This window comes from Neodiprion lecontei, chromosome 5, assembly GCF_021901455.1.
Source record: "Neodiprion lecontei isolate iyNeoLeco1 chromosome 5, iyNeoLeco1.1, whole genome shotgun sequence".
NCBI classification, from domain to species: domain Eukaryota; kingdom Metazoa; phylum Arthropoda; class Insecta; order Hymenoptera; family Diprionidae; genus Neodiprion; species Neodiprion lecontei.
Window position 1 is genome coordinate 21,633,668 of NC_060264.1, and position 19,351 is coordinate 21,653,018.

General features: G+C 39.8%; 2 protein-coding genes across 5 annotated transcripts; both read left to right on the plus strand.

Moving 5' to 3' along the window:
- Nucleotides 1-4: 4 nt before the first annotated feature.
- On the plus strand, nucleotides 5-9,256 carry LOC107226000 (ATP-binding cassette subfamily C member 4). 2 transcript variants are annotated; one of them, XM_015666661.2, is made up of 17 exons: nucleotides 5-195; nucleotides 786-1,090; nucleotides 1,174-1,284; nucleotides 1,741-2,116; nucleotides 2,209-2,340; nucleotides 2,404-2,595; nucleotides 3,874-4,182; nucleotides 4,272-4,718; nucleotides 4,791-5,096; nucleotides 5,193-5,330; nucleotides 5,503-6,055; nucleotides 6,214-6,444; nucleotides 6,616-6,852; nucleotides 6,942-7,204; nucleotides 7,416-7,861; nucleotides 8,769-8,898; nucleotides 8,981-9,256. In XM_015666661.2, the coding sequence occupies exons 2-17, from the start codon at nucleotides 1,014-1,016 to the stop codon at nucleotides 9,167-9,169; spliced, it is 4,137 nt and encodes a 1,378-aa protein (XP_015522147.2). In that variant the 5' UTR covers nucleotides 5-195; nucleotides 786-1,013; the 3' UTR covers nucleotides 9,170-9,256. The 2 variants fall into 2 exon arrangements, with proteins under 2 accessions (XP_015522147.2, XP_046598084.1); XM_046742128.1 differs by lacking the exons at nucleotides 5-195; nucleotides 786-1,090; nucleotides 1,174-1,284 and having other exon boundaries at nucleotides 1,996-2,116; nucleotides 2,200-2,340.
- Nucleotides 9,257-10,606: 1,350 nt separating this feature from the next.
- On the plus strand, nucleotides 10,607-18,676 carry LOC107226003 (ATP-binding cassette subfamily C member 4-like). 3 transcript variants are annotated; one of them, XM_046742129.1, is made up of 16 exons: nucleotides 10,607-11,528; nucleotides 11,638-11,748; nucleotides 12,550-12,925; nucleotides 12,994-13,122; nucleotides 13,185-13,376; nucleotides 13,512-13,820; nucleotides 13,901-14,353; nucleotides 14,425-14,730; nucleotides 14,824-14,940; nucleotides 15,115-15,667; nucleotides 15,868-16,098; nucleotides 16,420-16,656; nucleotides 16,747-17,009; nucleotides 17,334-17,779; nucleotides 17,957-18,086; nucleotides 18,169-18,676. In XM_046742129.1, exons 1-16 carry the CDS (start codon nucleotides 11,452-11,454, stop codon nucleotides 18,349-18,351), a joined length of 4,113 nt encoding a protein of 1,370 aa, XP_046598085.1. In that variant the 5' UTR covers nucleotides 10,607-11,451; the 3' UTR covers nucleotides 18,352-18,676. The 3 variants fall into 3 exon arrangements, with proteins under 3 accessions (XP_046598085.1, XP_046598087.1, XP_046598086.1); XM_046742131.1 differs by lacking the exon at nucleotides 16,420-16,656; XM_046742130.1 differs by lacking the exons at nucleotides 10,607-11,528; nucleotides 11,638-11,748 and adding an exon at nucleotides 12,417-12,470.
- The last annotated feature ends 675 nt before the right edge of the window (nucleotides 18,677-19,351 follow it).

The window sequence follows — 19,351 nt, forward strand, 5'->3', positions numbered from 1 at the left end:
TTCGCATTATTTTTAGGGGCAAGGGGGAGGGGAGAGGTGGAAAATTTGAATTGTCTAAGAATCAGCTTGCACAGAAATCTTTTCTGACCAAGTAGACCCAAGAATTCAAAAAAGATATCCAGGACATATTTTGGACAAATGGGACTTCGGATGGCCAAACGTTTTTACGAAGCAAGATATCCATAATACTACCGTGTGTGTACATACAGAATTATACACCTTTTTTCTTTGAAAAATATACGCCACTTGAATAAATACTATTTGAGAAGGCTTTAGCACACATCAACGATTGATGCCATGGTTTTAGCCACGTTTCAGGCGAAGCAATATTCTTATATTCACTTGCAAAAAATTCATCCGTAACTTGTCTATAAAACAAAGTTGATGAAGAATATCACGAGTAAAAGGCTGTTGGGCATTGAACGAAATGCTAAAGAACATCCCGATAGTCTCCCACAATATGACTACCTACATTCAAAAGCAGCTTATCATTCGTGCGCAATATTCTGTAATATGACTAGGAACAATTAGTTTATCCTTGTTATTGCCCGGAATCATTAACCATTTCTTATAAGTATAAATAAAAGTATAAAGTATAGTACAGTTTTTGGTATCTATGTTATTACGATTGATAATTCATTCTGAATAATCGAATTCGCTACACAGACCTTTCGGTGTATGACTTACAATATCAACACGTACAGTAAGCCAGCAGCTGTGTAGCAATAATATAAGCACAGTTGAATATTGGGGAAGGGGAATCGTGTTGATAATTTTATTTTCAGTTCTGCAACGGAAGTTTAAATAAGAATGATCGGTCAGTAGTAGACGGAGAGCCAGCGATCGCTAGACTTACGTTCTAGTATTAAGTTAAATATCTGGAACGTTAATGTACACTTGCTGAAGCTCAAGTGAGAACGATTCGTCAGTGGGGATAGAGACCATCAAAAATATCGACTCGTTGAATTTCGTTTTTGAATGAGCAAAAGGAAATCGAATAAATCAATCGAAACATGGAGAGTACCGAAGAGCGACGTGATCGAAAGAATCTTGAGGAAAGATCGAACATATTCAGCCGGTTGATTTTTGGGTAAGCCGCATCATCTATTGGTAAACTTGGTTTAAAAACGAATTGAATTGTACCAAAAATTATTATGCCGGTAATAATTGCAGATGGACGTTGCCGATTTTTTGGAAGGGAGCGAAGCATAATTTGACATTACAAGATCTATACGACCCTTTGAAGTCCGATGAATCCGAGAGGCTCGGGGATCGTCTGGAAAGGTAAGCCGTAAAAAATTTCTAAACAGTTTATCACGCACACATTTCTGTTTAGAAAATTGATGCCTCCAAATTTGTTTTCATTTAATACTTGACTTTGCACATTCGCGTAATACTTTCGCGGCAATTGTAGCAGCTTTTTTCATATGGTACATTCGTATCTAGCGATTGGTAAACGTTTGAACTTAATACCATCGAGAAAAGCAAACAATTGTGAAGTGTGTCATCGTTGGAAAATTTGAGTATGTGCAAGTTGTATTCATTGGAATAAGGAAAAGAAATAAAACGAACTGCAGATAAATTAATGACAGGATATGTCCATTACCATCTTACTCGTTTTTTTATTTATTTTTTTTTTTTTATATGACAAAATGGTGTATCAAATATTAGGTAAAGTACGAGTATACCAGGATACGATAAATATCTATTTCCAACGTCAAACGTACTTATTTCGCTTAGTGAGTGGAAAAAGGAGTTGATAAAAGCAGAACGACAATTCCTTCTGATCAAAAATGGGAAAAAGCAACCGAAGCCGAGACCGAGCTTGACGTGGGCGTTGATTCGGGTTCTGTGGGCCCCATACGCGATACAAGGACTGCTCATTTTCGTAAATGTGGTGGTGCTGCGTATTCTACAACCAATATTCCAGGGATGGATAATAAATTACTTTAATGATAAGGAAAAACAGATGACAAGAAATGAAGCTCTTCTCTACGCTGGCTACCTTGTCGTTGTAACTTATGGTATTATTTTCACCGGTCGTCACAACAATCTGCGTACTAGACAGATTGGGATGTGTGCCAGGGTTGCGTGCTGCTCGTTGTTATACAGAAAGGTATTACCATTGTATCGATTAGCGGATTAATACTTTATTTATATTTATATTATAATTAATAATAGACTTTACTAAGGTATCAGTTGTTCTAGATCCTACAGCTGGATCAGACTGCGATGAACAACGCGATTGCGGGACAAGTCACCAATTTGATGAGTAACGACGTAGCCCGGCTCGATGACCTTCTGTTCTATTCTCAATACATTTGGCTCATGCCGTTCCAGGTAGCAACTCCTGAATCACATCCTTTTTAGCCTGCATCTGTACGGCTTTCGTTTATATTACAGGTGTTATTGATCGGATACGTGATGTGGCAGTCAGTTGGTGTGGCTTCGTTGGCAGGCATCGGCATCCTGCTAATGCATGCAATACCTTTTCAATGGTACCTTAGCAACATCAGTGCGAAACTGAGATCAGCAATTGCGGCGAGGACTGATAAGCGAGTGCAATTCATGAGCGAACTGATTTCCGGAATACAGGTACTGTTTGAATCCGTTGAAGTCTGAAATCGAGGCACATGCAACAAACTGTTATCGATGATAGGTACGTCAGAGATGCTAAATACTGCATGGTGATAGAAACCTTCGGCGGTTAGGGGTCAAAATCTTAAAAGACCAAAAAGTTGACTGATCGAAAACCCGAAATTTTCGACATGCGATTTTAAAATGACCAATGTTCAGTGTACCGAAATTGGGATTTCCCATAAATCATCCAGTAGAACAACTATTTTCCCGAAAGTTCATTTAACCGAACGCTCTTTTGTCCAAAAAAGGATTTTCAGAATAGTCTGCATCCCGAATGAACAAAGCACAAAATATGAGGATGTGGAAACATAAAAGTTCCGAATGCTTCGAACAGCCAAGAAACCAAAAAAATTATCTGTCAAAAATCAAAGTTCAGAACGAGCAAAATTTCGAGCTGCAAAATACAGATGGACCAGAATCCCGAAAGAACGAAATACCGAATCTCCTGAAAATTAGGAATTTGTGTAATTCGTCAACTCGATGCTAGTTTTATCAAGATTATCTCATTGCATTACACAATTGTCTGTGTCATCAAAGAAAAAAGAGCGCAAAGGAATAGGCTATTAGGTTATTTTCAATTACATTCAAACAATACATCTTTTTTCCCGTACTTTCAATTCAATTTATTCAAAACAGTATTACATTGAATTGTGTTCCAATTCACGTATGCGCCCTCATCTCCCTTCACAAGCGTAACGCTATCTATCAGGTGCAACCGGTGACGTTGGAAAGAATAAATGCGTTTCTGACATGTTGCAGTCTTTCGATATTTTGAGTAATATGTTTTAGTGGGTTTCTGGATTTCGCCGTTTCGAGTCTTTGGTCAGTCGTTATTGACAAATTCGGATCCGTAAATTTTCCAAAAAAGTACGCGTCTGGCATTTGAAAAGTCAACTTTTTGACTGTTCGGTAATTTTGCAATTCAATTTTGCACTTCATATTTTTGCCCATTCTCAAGAAAAAATTTCTCTTTTTAATTTGACTCTCGGAATTTTGCCCCGCCGATTTTTTGGTCTGTCGCATTTCTGTATCCCACCCCCATCGGCTACTAAACTCTCACTTACCACGCTCATTTGGGACCACGATATGTGCAGCAACATGTTCAGCTGTTCCGACCGCGTTGAACTTGTTCTGTGATACAATTTATACAGTAACGCTTGGCAAATTTACTGTTCTAGAATATTCTTTTCTTATTGCTCGGTGTATGTATGTTTCATGATTTTGTATTCACAGGTAGTCAAAATGTATGCTTGGGAAAAACCATTTGAGTTCATGGTATCGAAAACTCGAGCTTTAGAGATGAAACTGATTGGCAATACCACGTACCTTACAGGAATACGTCTCAGTTTTACGATATTGTTGGAGGAAATCACTCTTTTCGCAACGCTGATCACATTTGTTCTGGCTGGGAACACCCTTACTGCAAATAGTACTTTCGTAATATTTACACTTTTCACCGCGCTTCAATTAACGAGCGCAACTTTCTTACCTCAAGCAATAGTCATGGCTCGCGAAACTGCTGTATCTCTAGAGAGAATAACGGTATGTTCAGCAATACGCGTTCTTCATTTGTGACGAATTATTAAATTTATCCTCACGACTTATCATCAGCAAGCAACTTCGTTTTGCAGGATTTTTTACTCTTGAATGAAATCAAAATCCCTGAAAAAGTGAAATTAGAATCAAAACATGGCAGAAAGTGTATGGAAAGGATAAAAAATGAGTGGCTCGAAAAAGGAATTGGAATCGAGATGGTTAACGCCGCTACCAACTGGGTTTACGGCCACCTGCCACCTACTTTGAGTAACGTGTCGATAGATGTGACAAGTCAGTCGCTCTCTGTTCTTGTGGGGTCAGTTGGCTCCGGGAAATCATCTCTGCTTCACCTCATATTAGGAGAGTTGAAAGTGGGAGGTGGAAGCTTCGCGTTTTACACAAGTGTAAACGGTATCAAGACTAACAAAGACAGTGGCGATATTCGTATTTCTTATGCTAGCCAAGATCCTTGGCTTTTCTCTGCCTCCATACGTGAGAATATTCTGTTCGGCCAGCCGTACGACAAAATTCGATACCACGAGGTACTACAACTTAATCACATCTCTCGTTGAACACTCTTACACTTTCATACATTCTGGACAATGTGTCTCTAGGTGACACGAGTTTGTGCGCTGGTCAAAGACTTTGAACAATGGCCTAATGGTGACTCCAGCTTTATCGGGGAAAGAGGCGCGTCTCTGTCCGGAGGCCAGAGAGCCCGCATCAATTTGGCCAGAGCTATTTACAGAGATGCCGATGTCTACTTGCTCGATGATCCACTCAGTGCTGTTGATACTCGTGTAGGTCGTCAATTGTTCGAAGAATGTATCATCAGCTTCCTAAAGGGAAAAACTCGAATACTCGTTACTCATCAACTGCAATATCTCCGGCAGGCTGACAGTGTTATAGTTCTCGATCACGTAAGCTATTTCATTTCTTTATCGGGAAACTAAGATTCATAGTACTTGAAATTTCCGTTACGGTAATTTATTTCCTCAAGCAACTTTTCACTTCAGGGAGCAGTAAAGTACCAGGGATCATACGAAGAGCTGGTCCATTCTAGTATTCACTTATTAGCTTGCCAAAAGTTGGAGAAATCTGATGAAGACAAGGAAGTCGAAGAATGTGACGAAGTTGACACAGAGTCCAATAAGGTATTGACATCAAATTGATGTAAGTGTGGAGTAATTAACTTGTGACCATGTTGAAATAGGTACAGACAACAAATATCCAAAAGACTTGCATGACTATTTGACTGACTGCAGACTCATAGTATGCACCTTTCTGCTCAGCGAAATTAATAAAAAGGATTGAATGTGTTCTCAGGCAACACCTGCAGGTATGAACGGCGGTGATAGGATGACGAAAAACTGTGAAAGAATTCAAGATTCTAGGGATGTCACCGAGGAAAAGGTGGAGAGGGGTGTTGTGTCGCGCCAATTAATCTGGAAGTATTTTTCGGCCGGCGGTAATCTGTCCTCGCTGATTTTCATCACGACAATTTTCATAATCGGGCAACTGGCAATAAGCGTGACCGATTACTGGGTATCATACTGGACCAACCAAGAGGCCGTCAGAACTAAGTTACAGTCCTACAAATCCAGTGCAAACGATACGCAGTATCGTAACGGTACCGTAGGCCTTCAGCACGAGATTGACTCTTCATCCCAATCGCAGTGGTTTGACGAATTCGGGCTACTAAATGTGATTCCGAGTATATATATTTACGCAGGGTTTGTCATCAGCTGCATTATTTTCGTTACACTGCGTAACATGCTTTTTTTAAGAATGTGTATTAATGCCAGTCACAATATACACAGTGAAATGTTCGCCAACCTCTTGCAGGCCACCATGAGATTCTTCAATACTAATCCATCTGGTATGTCAAACAAATTAATCCCATGCCGTCAAAGTTTAATTCGTACGCCGATGTTACTGAAGTGCCATTCAAAGTTTTTTGTTTTTTTTTTGTCAAGACTGCAGTTTGCCTACTGGCTATTTTCATGACTCTTCTCTTTCTGCACAATTTTTCTTCAGGAAGGATACTTAATAGGTTCTCAAAGGACATTGGCACAATGGATGAACTGCTGCCCAAGACCATGTTGGAATCACTTCAAATTTTGTTCGGGATGATCGGATCTTTTACGATGGTGGCCCTAGTCAATCCGTGGATGACCATTCCTATAGTTGTAATTTGTGGAATCATTTACATAATCGGGCTATTCTATATTCGAACAGCGCAAGACCTGAAACGGTTCGAAGGAATTGGTAAGACTTAGTACTGTGTACCGTCAGTAGTTTGAAGTAAAAGCTGCTAGGGTAGAATAACCGATTTGTGAAGCTTTAATATGAACAAATCATGTGATATATACGTATTTGAAATACGTACCAATGCATTATACGCATATTTATTACGAAGCTGCTAATTTGAAATTCCAGCGAAGAGCCCCGTGTTTTCACACGTCAATTCAACTCTGGATGGGCTACCGACAATACGGAGCAGAGGTCATTTAGAGCAATCACTACTGCGGAAAGAATTCGATCGTCTGCAGGACAAACATACTGGGACCTGGTATCTCACTGTTGCGGGAACCGCCGTATTGGGACTGATACTTGATACTTGTTTGGGCACTTTTACTGCTTGTGTATGCTTTTCGTTCATCCTCATGGACAATGGTTAGTGTTCTCCAGGTTCTATACATGCGCTTGTACTCAGTAACGTTGGAGATAAACTAGAAAACGGAACTTAATGACTATTGTTATAGAAACTTTTCTTGGAGGATCTGTGGGACTCGCTATTTCTCAATCTCTAGTCATGACTGGGACGGTCCAATACGGAATACGACAGATTGCCGAAGCGATCTCGCTAATGACTTCGGTCGAAAGAGTCTTACAGTACACAAAATTACCCAAGGAGGATCCGTTTACTACTGGAAAACCTCTTCCGGACAATTGGCCTTCTGATGGTCGATTGATCTTTAAAAACGTCAGCATGAAATATGCCGAGAATAAACCACCAGCTTTGAAGGTTTTGTCTGGTTCAGACTTGTGCCCACTGCCACTATGTTACTCAAAGGATCTGTCGATCTCATGTTGATTCACTGAAAACTGTAGTTTTCTTTTCAGCCACTTTTTGTGTACTGAATAAAAATATCCAACACGTCCGAAACTGTGATATCCACAAAGCTAGAATTTTTGCTCATTCTTCTAATTTTCATTCCTCTCTTATACACTCATAGGATATCAACATCAAAATAAATCCTGGGTGGAAAGTTGGCATTGTGGGAAGAACTGGAGCTGGTAAATCTTCCCTGGTATCGGCGCTATTTCGTTTAACCGGGGAGGGATTGGATGGTATAATAGAATTAGATGGGATTGACACGAAATCAGTAGGGCTGCAAGAGTTACGTCCACGAATCTCGATAATCCCTCAGGAGCCAATTTTGTTCTCGGCAACTCTCCGCTACAACTTGGACCCCTTTGAACAATACTCAAACACCGAGCTTTGGCACAGCATCCGTGCAGTGGAACTTGGAAATGTGGTTTCATCCCTGGACATTCCAGTTGACGGAGGTGGAGCCAACTTCAGCGTTGGACAACGCCAGTTAATCTGCCTGGCCAGAGCCATCCTCAAGAACAATCAGCTACTCGTGCTTGACGAAGCCACTGCAAATATTGATCGTAGGTTAGTGTAAATCCTCGTAAATTCGTTAAATACAAAAAATTAAAGAGGGTGTCCAATTACTTTCCACTAAAATATGAGTTTTTTGGGGATTTAATAAAAATGAAACTGTAGAATCAATTACTTTCAAATTTTCAGCTTACATTTATTGGTTTTTAAGGTGTTAACAAAAATTATCAATCATTTTTATGAAAAATTCCACCTGCTGACCCTCCTTATCCGTGAGGCCGACCAAAGTTCCGCGACCGTTGGTGTGCAGTTTTTCTTTTCTTTTGGTAGTCTGAATGAAAAAACCAAACGAAATTCTGTTTCGATCACGTCTAACTATCGTTTGAAAAACCAGACATTTTTTTTTTTTTTTTCTTTGACAAAATGGTCACTTGTCAAACTCAAACGATCGATTTTGCAATGAAATTGATTGAATTTTTTCTTTGTATAGAAAAATATATAACGTGTGGCTTCTTCCGTTCATCGAACGATAATATGCTGTTAAAATCTGAAGTCGATCGGTTCTCTGGTTTTTTAAATATCGTGCCCACCAGTTGCAAGCAAGCTGTTTTGAAAAATACACGTTATAATTTTTGAATAGAGTTCACAGGGATATGAAGCACTTGCGGTGTTCATTAGCTAATCTAACAATAAGTAAATTTTGCGAATTTCGGGTTGAAATTTGGCACGTATATTCTTAACACCTCAGAGAATTGAATAAATTTTTTAAAACCGATTTTTATTAAACATAAAAAAAAACAAAATACATTGGGATACCCCTCTGAATCAATCCTTATTATTAATTTGGTTGTGAAACCCTCTTCCAATTTTGCCGGTTAATGATGCTCAACCCTAAGCGTAACTCGTCTGCGAGACTTCACAAATTTTAATAAGCTCAATGTATAATTTCATTGTCTTCTAGCACCGACAATTTGATTCAAAACGCCATAAGACAAAGATTCGCAACCTGTACGGTTTTGACGATAGCGCATCGATTGAATACGATAATGGACAGTGACCGAGTGTTGGTTATGGGAGAAGGCCGAATCCTGGTGCGTTAATTTTCAAATCAGTTTATTAAGCATCAAAATACGTAAAGTATTATACAATTAATCCTCTTCATTTCCTATGCAGGAATTCGATCATCCATATTTGCTGTTGAAAGATCCGAATAGTCACTTTTCGCAAATGCTCCAACAAACTGGGAAAGCGATAGCACACAAGCTTGCCAAAATTTCTGAAGATAGCTATCAACTGAGCTGTGACTGCCGGAAGACATCGGATTTCATTCTCGAAGTTCATCAACCACTGGATACGCAATAATAATAGGGGCGATAAAATGACGACGTGTTTGTTTCCGAATTGTAAAGCATTCGTACAACTTTGAAGAAAATCAGTATTTCAATTAAACGTTGGTCATTTTTTATTTTGAATTATCCGCACGAGGCAAAAGTGGGGAATCTTATATCAAATTTCACCTTGTTATTACGACATTGGCACGGTGTTTGCCATCTACCTGATCACTTCAACCTTTACTTTTCAAATAACACTGCTCGGCCAATAATTCTTACCTGCGTCTGGGTTACGAATGATATTTCCTTGACGTTAGCGTTTAGAAAAGCCAAAACAGTAACCATACTTTACTTGAACTCTATTACTGTGACCAGAACCCAGATACTATGTTCGTACGTAAAAATAATACAGTCTACGATCATGAGGCAAAAAAGAAATTATAAACCTGTCTTAGTTACTTCCTATTAGATTTGAAGAGTCTTATCTTACTTTTTTGAAACGCTTACCAAATTCCGGTTTAATCCAGGTACAAAGTCACAGAAATGATTAAGGATTTTCGCAGTGGGCTTTTAGGATTTGGCTAAATTTAAAAATGCATGTGTGAGTTTGGGGACTAAAGGCCTCACCAAAGACGAAAAATAAATAGATATATAGATAGTATTTATCACACAGTCGGATAGGATCTCTTCAGATCGATGTATCGTGTACATTCAATAGTAATAATAAACATTTACATCCAAATTAAACAACAAACAAAACCTGCAGTAACAATTAACAATATTCTGTTTAATGCCATAGTATTTCCTGCAGCAATGAGTTTGAATATTTTTACAATGATAATAGTAACAATGGGGCTGCAATCGCAACCGCACCGACGATTAAGTTTGTGGGTTATAACACTATTGACAACTGCGTCAGTAATGGTCAGTGATCTTCCCGATATTATGATTAAAGTTTATAATTTGCAGAGCGCTACCTTCTGCAGAAATAGTAATTTCCTAGTGAGATTTTAAGAATCAAAGATTCCTAAGATTAGTCTTAGAAGGATTATCATTCAAAATAGATCTGTGGCTGCACGCTCCGACTCAAGTACGTGCGTGTAACGCTCGCTTTTAAAACTGAGTAATAACAGTAATGACTCAACATTGCGAATAGAGTCAAGTAAATTATTCCAAAAATAACGTAATAATCAAACAGAGAGAAAAAATGAGAGGAAGAGAATGGAATAAATACACGCAGGTCAGAGTGTGAGTCTGATTAAGAGTACTTGACGCATCGAAGAGTTGAATATATTTGAGTTTCAGAGCGAATTGAAAAATAGCAAAAAGAGTGTGTTTGAGAGTTGTGTAAAGGTGTTGGTGTTGATGAATTGTTTCGTATTTAATTTTTATTGTTTTAAATTATGGCGGATCTAAGTCTTTGAATTTAATCTTTTCATAGATCCCACGCGTAAATATTAAACAAAACGTACAATTACACGGATCTTATTGGAAATTCAGTTACAATCATTTCGATGTGGTCGTCAATTGATCGTCTTTTACTCGTCTTCGTAATCGTCTTGGGTCGTAGGTTGTTTGTCTTGTACTGCCAGCCTTCGGAGTTGAGCCCACCCTCGCGTTTTTTGTGTCCGGGTCAAGTACAAATTCTGTCTTCATCATAAGAACATCTCTCGTAATTCTTTCTCTGTCTCACACTCAAAATTTAAACTCCAAGTATTCTTGTGTACGCCTGGGTGCCTCTGAAGCCTATCCATGCTTCTAAGCGGCTACGCCGTCTTAGTCTACAGTCTACAGTCTACGCTTATATTTAGCTATTTGTATATATAACTTGGAACTACCACCGACACTAGAGAAATGAGATCAAACTATACGCTACTATGTGCCTGCACAACAACCGGTGGTGACCGGTATAAGTAAGCTGCGCTGTTTTTCTTCTCACGAAATAGCTGCAAGTACATAAAACCGTTAGTACAAAGCTGTGCACTAACACTCTGAGTTCAGGGAAGGGATGTTTATCTTGAGAGTTTTGTTATCAGTCTCGGGGCAGGAGTGACAGTGAGAATAATTCTGTGACTTAGTCGCGTATCTCACGTTAGGCTTCGATCTTCTCTTAGCCATTTCCAAAACATCTGCCAACTTTCCCTATGGACCTTCCTTTATCGTCCTCCTATGATCAATGTCTTCCAAGTACTGTAGTTTATTTTTTCCCACAACTCTGTATTCTCCCTGTTTTTGAGTGGTCGGCCAGATGCTCACGATTCTAAGCAGCACAGTTTTCAACAAATGATTACGTCAAGAGGATAAATCAGAAAAATGCATGCAAATAACGAGACACGCGACCGGAAGAATCTCGAGGAAAGATCGAATATATTCAGCTTGTTGTTTTTCGGGTAAGCTTCCCAATCATTGTACCAGTACGCATTCAATTCAAGCCATATCTGAAACACAGAAAAAAATATTACATTTTACGGAAACAAATAACGTCAACAACAATCACAGGTGGACATTTCCGATTTTTCGAGAGGGAGCGAGGCGTAATTTGAAGTTAGAAGATTTGTACGACCCCTTGAAATCTGACGCATCCGAGAGCCTCGGCGATCGACTTGAAAAGTGAGCCATGCTAAATCCAAATAATTCAGTGAACAAATATCTTTTCGTTGATTCGACGTAAAGCTTTATAATTATTTCATTCCATGTAACTGATAGAAACTTAAGTAGATGTTTCAAATTCACGTTAGAAGAACTCACCCAGACGTACATGTTTCGAAATTACTATAAATTATTGTATATTTAGTCCGATTTAAATAAATTAAAGACCGATTGTCTTCAAGCTATTAGTGAGAAAATTTGCAGACCGAAAGGAGAAACATATAAATTTGGAGCCAAACATACCTCTTGTCGTTAGGTAGATAAAAAATAGTTGTAGACACGATGATAACGCGATGAAGATAAACAGGAGTTTTATTAGCACAATAGCAAGAAATGCAGGAAAATAATAAGACTGCTGGTTGAATGGATGTGTATAAATGATCAAGTACAATGAAATTGGACTCACCACAAGCTACGCGGCTATTGACTATCATTGGAAGAATGTCTTTGTAATGCATACAGCTGTACTTGTAAAGATAGATGATGTCAGTTTGTGAATTCACCTGAATCTATGTCTGCAGTTGGCTCTTGATAGACAACTAATTGCTAGTATATAGATGGTCTTTTCATCAGTTGCAACCAGATGGAAAACTCGTACAAAAGGAACATTCAATGATGAAATTTTTACAGCATTATATTGATGAATGTCCCTACTCGAAATTTCCTGAAGATACGGCGCAAAAGTAAACGAAACTTAGGATGAAGTATGATATAAGAGTATGATGAACCGTTCCTAATATGGTATGTGTTTGTTTCACCTAGAGAGTGGAAAAAGGAGTTGATGAATGCAAACCGAAATTGGAGTCTGGTGAGAAATCAGAGGAATCATCCAAGGTCAAGACCAAGTTTGATGTGGACGTTGATTCGGATTCTTTGGGCACCATATTTGGTGCAAGGACTGCTCCTCTTCGCACAACTGATGGTACTGCGTGTTCTACAACCGATACTCCAGGGTTGGCTAATCGACTACTTCAATCAGGCAGAAGATCAGATAACACAAAACGATGCTCTCCTCTATTCTGTTTATCTGGTTGTTGTCACTCTCAGTGTTGTCTTCGTAACTCATCACACCGATTTTCGGAATCGGCAGACCGGAATGCGCGCAAGGGTTGCATGCTGCTCGTTAATATACAGAAAGGTAGTACGCTGAAACGGGTAACTAGTGAATGTAAGTACTATCCATTTTAATGGTTTAACTTATTCTAGGTTCTACGGTTAGATCAGAATGCGACGAACAATGCGGCGGGCTTAATAGCTAATTTGATGAGTAATGATGTCGCACGTTTCGATTCGTTACCGGCATATTTTCACTTCGTCTGGATCTCGCCATTCCAGGTAACAACTAGTCAGAATGCAGCTTAGTTCAGACTATGTTTACAGTTTTTACACAATTGCAGGTCGTATTGATTGGATATGTGATGTGGCAAATCGTCGGTCCAACTTCGTTAGTAGGAATCGTCGTCATGATGTTACAGACCATTCCTCTTCAAGGGTACTTGAGTACCGTCAGCAGGAAGTTACGGTCGAAGATTGCGGCGAAGACGGATTACCGGGTACAACTGATGAGTGAACTGATTTCTGGAATACAGGTACGACGTTAGTTCCTCCTCTTTTCCACAACAGGAACCTTGAGAATAATTTTATGGGACAGATCGATTAGAATTTGTAGTTGCCAAATTATGAAGCAGTCAAATCAGCTCTAATACGATATTTTTAATTGGCAGGTTGTCAAGATGTACGCGTGGGAAAAACCATTTGAGCTGATAGTATCGAAAGTTCGAGCGGTGGAGATGAAACTGGTCGGGTATACGTCGTACCTCAGGGGAATATATCTGAGTATTACGGTCTTCACGGAAAAAACCACTCTTTTCTTAACACTGATTGTATTCGTTCTTAATGGGAACTCGCTTACTGCAAATATTACATTCGTATTATCAACGCTATTCAATGTACTACAATTCACGTGTGCTATATGCTTACCCAAGGCAATACTCATGGCTGGTGAAACTGCTGTATCTCTGGAGAGAATAACGGTTGGTTCCACACTGTATGTTCTTCAGCCTTCCAATTCATCTTCACAATTCTTCAGTAACTCATAAATTTATTTTAACAGGACTTTCTACTTTTGGACGAAAGTAAATCACTAGAAACAGTCGATATCCCATCGGTCTGCGGGGTGCAGACTGTGGAAGAACCCACGACATCGGGTCATCAAACCGATAATGGAATTGGAATCCAAATGATCAACGTTGGGGCAAACTGGATTGATAGTCAGATACCACCGACTTTGTGTCACATATCGCTGGATTTAAAAAATCAGTCACTCTGTGCTCTCGTGGGTTCGATTGGTTCGGGAAAATCATCTCTGCTTCACCTGATATTAGGAGAGTTGAAACTGGGAGCTGGAAGCGTGTCGTTCTACTGTATTGAAAATGGTATCAGGACTACTAAAAATAGTCACGATATTCGTATTTCATATGCTGGCCAAAACCCTTGGGTTTTCCTTGCCTCCATACGCGAGAACATACTATTCGGCCAGCCGTATGACGAAAGTCGATACCAAGAGGTACGTGAATCATGTTTCTTGTAAAATGCTCCCTGTAAATTGTACGTATAAATTCTGAGCAATGTGCCTAGGTGACACGAGTTTGCGCTCTGGTCGAAGACTTCGAACAGTTTCCCCAAGGTGATTTGAGCTGTGTGGGAGAAAAAGGAGCGTCTTTGTCCGGGGGCCAGAGAGCCCGTATCAATTTGGCTAGAGCTATTTACAGAGATGCCGATGTCTACCTCCTGGATGATCCTCTCAGTGCTGTAGACACTGGCGTGGCTCGTCACTTGTTCGAAAAATGCATTAAGGGCTTCCTGGATCAAAAGACTCGAATACTCGTTACTCATCAAGTACAATATCTTCAGCAAGCTGACACTGTTATAGTTCTCGATCGGGTAAACTACCACGCTTTATCAAGAAACTGATATTCATTGCACGCTGGACTTCAGTTGTGGAAATCTAATACCTAAAGCAATTCTTCATTCTAGGGCATGGTGAAGTGCCAAGGGACATACGAAAATCTGGTCCAATCGCAATCCCAGTTGTTAACTTCTGAGCAGTCCAAAGAACTCGACGAATTAGGAAGAATTAAAAAAAATATCCAGGTGGACACGGAATGCATAATTATCTGTATAAAATTGTGTACTTTAAGTTTACGTTCTTTAAGTCGACGCCACAATACCTTCGTGGCCATTTTAGTAGTTGTAGGGTAACATAGGTCATCTCTTACCCGAAGTATATATGTACACGAATGAGAAGTATGAGCTGGGTTTTTTCAGGTGACGCCTACAGCTACGAATAGCAATGATCAGCTGGCGGAAGAGTTCAAAACCGTTGAAAACTCCAGAGATATCCCAGAAGAAGAGGTAACGACAGGAAATATGTCGAGTCAAGTATACTGGAGCTATTTCCTGGCGGGTGGTAATATCTGCTCGTTGATTTTTATCGCGACAATTTTTGTGATCGGTCAAGTGGCGACAACCGGGATCGATTACTGGGTATCGTACTGGAGTAACCAAGAAGCTATCAGATTCACGCTACAATCTAAAAGATTCAATACTTCCAATACAAGCAGTCACATGAATATTGACGATAATCAGCTACTGCTGTACTCGACATCCCATTCGCAGTGGATTGATGAATTCGGACTGCTGCATCAAGACGTGGCAATTTATATCTACGCCGGATGTATTGTCAGCTGTATTATCCTTGTTACACTACGCCACTTGCTCTTCATGAAGATGTGCGTCAATGCCAGCTGCAATCTACACAATTCCATGTTCGCCAACATTCTTGTAACTACTATGCGGTTCTTCAATACTAATCCATCTGGTATGCCAATCGTATCGGTACTAAAATGTAGCTGGTGATATTTGATTCCACTTAGAAATGTCTGACAATCCATGGACTTCTGAAAGAAATTCATCATCCTTTGATATCGATATTCGACTGACTTGATAATTTTGTAAACGCTTTCCAATATAGTACTCACTCTACTGACAGTTATACCGCGGTTGAAAATTTTTCTCTAGGAAGGATTCTCAATAGATTCTCCAAGGACATGGGTGCGATGGATGAACTGCTGCCCAACACCATGCTGGAAGCACTTCAAATTTTGACTATGATGATAGGAATGTTTACGATAGTGGCTGTGGTTAACCCGTGGATGATCATCCCCATAGTTATCATCAATGGAATCTTCTACGTGATTCGGTTCTACTACCTTAAAACGGCGCAGGACATCAAACGACTCGAGGGGATCGGTGAGCTCTTGATATTAAGTTTTTATAATAATTGAAAGCATGTACTGTGAGGGTAGATGCACCAATTTCGAGTGCCCGTACTGCCAACAGATCGTGTAGTGTATCTGAAATATGTACTCATTGATTTTTTCTCATGATCAACCGTGACTATATTATAAGTTTTGACGGATTTATGGATTGGACGGTCGTTCAGTTTGATTCAAAGAAGGGGTGTTAATGAAAATAAACAATCGTCATATCCGTGAATTTTCCAAAACTTACGAAATATGTATCGGCAAGACTTCCGTGCAGCTTTTCTGGAGAAAATTCAAAAATTTCCAGCAAAGAGTCCCATGTTTTCACACGTCACTTCTACTTTGGATGGGCTAACGACAATACGAAGCCGAGGCACCGCAGTAGAATCAATGTTGCGAAAAGAATTTGATCGTCTTCAAGACGAACACACCAGGGCCTCGTACCTTACTATTGCAGGGGCCTCTGTTTTTGGGCTGACCCTCGATATTTGTTCAGTGATTTTGATTGCTTGCGTTTGCTTTTCATTCATCCTCATGGACGACGGTTGGTATTCTTTAGATTTTATTCACACTCGACATTCATTCGAGAAAAAACTTAGTCAGACAGAGAGAGCTCAATGACTATAGTTTCTAGGAAACTTTCTCGGAGGATCTGTGGGACTTGCTATATCTCAATCTCTGGCCATGTCTGGAGTGGTTCAATATGGTATGTGGCAGACTGCTGAAGTAATCTCGCAGATGACATCGGTCGAAAGAGTATTACAATATACAAACTTGCCTAAGGAGGGACCGTTCACGACTGAGCAGCCTCCGTCACCCACTTGGCCTTCCGATGGTGGTTTGATCTTTAAGAACGTTACCATGAGATATGCCGATAATGAACCACCTGTCTTAAAGGTACACTGAATGTAATCGCTTGGTTCAAACCTGTCATTACGTTATCTATAGAATTCATCATTTCCGACACATGTATTTTCCCCTTTTTCTCAGGTTCAATATCTTTAGATTGATAAAAAAAACTTACCACGGACAAACAAATCATTAACGTATACACTTTGTATCTCTCTAATTAATTCACAATTCAATTATCTTTCAGAATCACATGCACTTTGCTAATTGCCACAATATTTTTAATCAATTATTATGCTCGCAATATCAGCGCGAAGTGCCTTGTCATCATCACCTTCTCAATCCCCATTTCTTATGGTTGTACAACCGTAGGACCTGAACGTGGATATAAAACCTGGTTGGAAGGTTGGCATAGTGGGAAGAACAGGTGCTGGTAAATCGTCGCTAGTTTCAGCATTGTTTCGATTACATGACGGAGTTACGGACGGTGAAATAATAATAGATGGGATTAACACGAGGTCAGTGGGGCTGCACGAGCTACGTCGCGGCATCTCGATAATCCCTCAGGAGCCTATTTTATTCTCGGAAACTCTCCGCTATAACTTGGACCCCTTTGGACATTACTCAGACACCGAGCTTTGGCACAGCCTCCGTGAAGTGGAACTTGAAAATATGATTTCATCCTTGGACATTCCAGTTGCCGAAGGTGGAGCTAACTTCAGCGTTGGCCAACGTCAATTAATCTGCCTGGCCAGAGCCATCCTTAAGGAAAATAAGCTACTCGTGCTTGACGAAGTCACTGCTAACATTGATCCTATGTAAGTGTCAATCTTGTCAAATTCCATGCTTCAGAAATTCGTCAGTCCTTATTGTTCCTACGATGATAAATTCCTTCGCTAATTCTTCTGCGGTATTGATAATCACCTCTGAGCATAACTCATTTGCCAATCGCAACGAATTCCAGTAAGCTAACACGTGATCTCGTCATCTTCTAGCACTGACAAATTGATTCAGAACACCATAAGTCGAAGATTTGCAGAATGCACAGTTGTGACAATAGCGCATCGGTTGAACACGGTAATGAACAGTGACCGAGTTTTGGTTATGGGAGAAGGCCGAATCCTTGTGCGTAAATTTTTAAGACAGCTTCGCAAACTACTAAATAAGCAAAATACAGACCACTTGATTCTTTTCATTTGTGACTCAGGAGTACGATCATCCACATTTGCTGCTGAAAGATCGAAATGGTTACTTTTCGCAAATGCTTCAACAAACCGGAACAACAGTGGCAGATGAACTTGCGGCGATTTCCGAACGTAACTATAACAGTCAACCGAACATTAGAGTCCGGGAGCCATCAAACGAAGTCATCACCGCTGCCAGTGAATAAATCGTCCATTTCTGTTCAGCCATAGCATGAACAGTCAACTATTTATTACAGGCACTCTCATTGCTTATCAAGTTTAGGAGTTGTCCACATATTGCATCACCCAATTTCCGTAGTCCCCGCCGCCCCTCACTCATCATGTGATCAACACTACATTCGATTATGGCTGCTGATCCCTATGAGGTTCAAGAGCAATGCTACGACGTCGCATTCAAGTAACGTTGAAAGACGAGAATTATACGTAAACCTAAAAACTTTCTTGCCTATTCTAACGGTCACCGGCTGCTTAGTTTCCAACACACAAGCTGGATAGCATTGCTCAATAATTTGAGGACCTACAACTATTCCCAATGCCACCGAAGCGTTGTCCAAATTAACCCATGACTGTCGGTCAATTCCGCGTCTTCAATGAAGTGTTACGTAACGTCAATATTGGTCCCCGCCTCCCAGTCGCGGGTAACAGAAAAGTAATGAGGACTGTGGCTGTGCAATCTTCTTCTTATCTAACACGAGCTGCGTTCAACGTTTGCCATTTTTCAAAGTATCACACTTCAAACCCGTGGCTGTGATTAAGTATGATAATCTTTGTTTCACAATTAAGAATCTTTTTATGCATATTAATAAAATTATGCTTTGCGCATTATTAATGTTCATCGATTATCCCTCCCGATTCTTCTGTAAACGTAACAATTTAATTGAACTATAATACTTAATTTTCATACTATTGCTATTCTGTGATCTGTATGTTACTATGATCCCTTGTAATGTTTGTCAAAGACTTAAGTTAGACTTACGATAATTCTTCCTGTCACGAAGAATCAGGAAGAACAAAGTGACGAGTTGTGCAGCAAATCAAATATACCTTGTATTTGATATCTGATATACGGCATTATTGGCTTATTTGCCGTGTGGTCTATACATGAAATAAACTAATACATATATGCCTGATATATGAAGAAAATACAGAATAGATGTCCGTAAGGGACGTATATAACACGCGCTA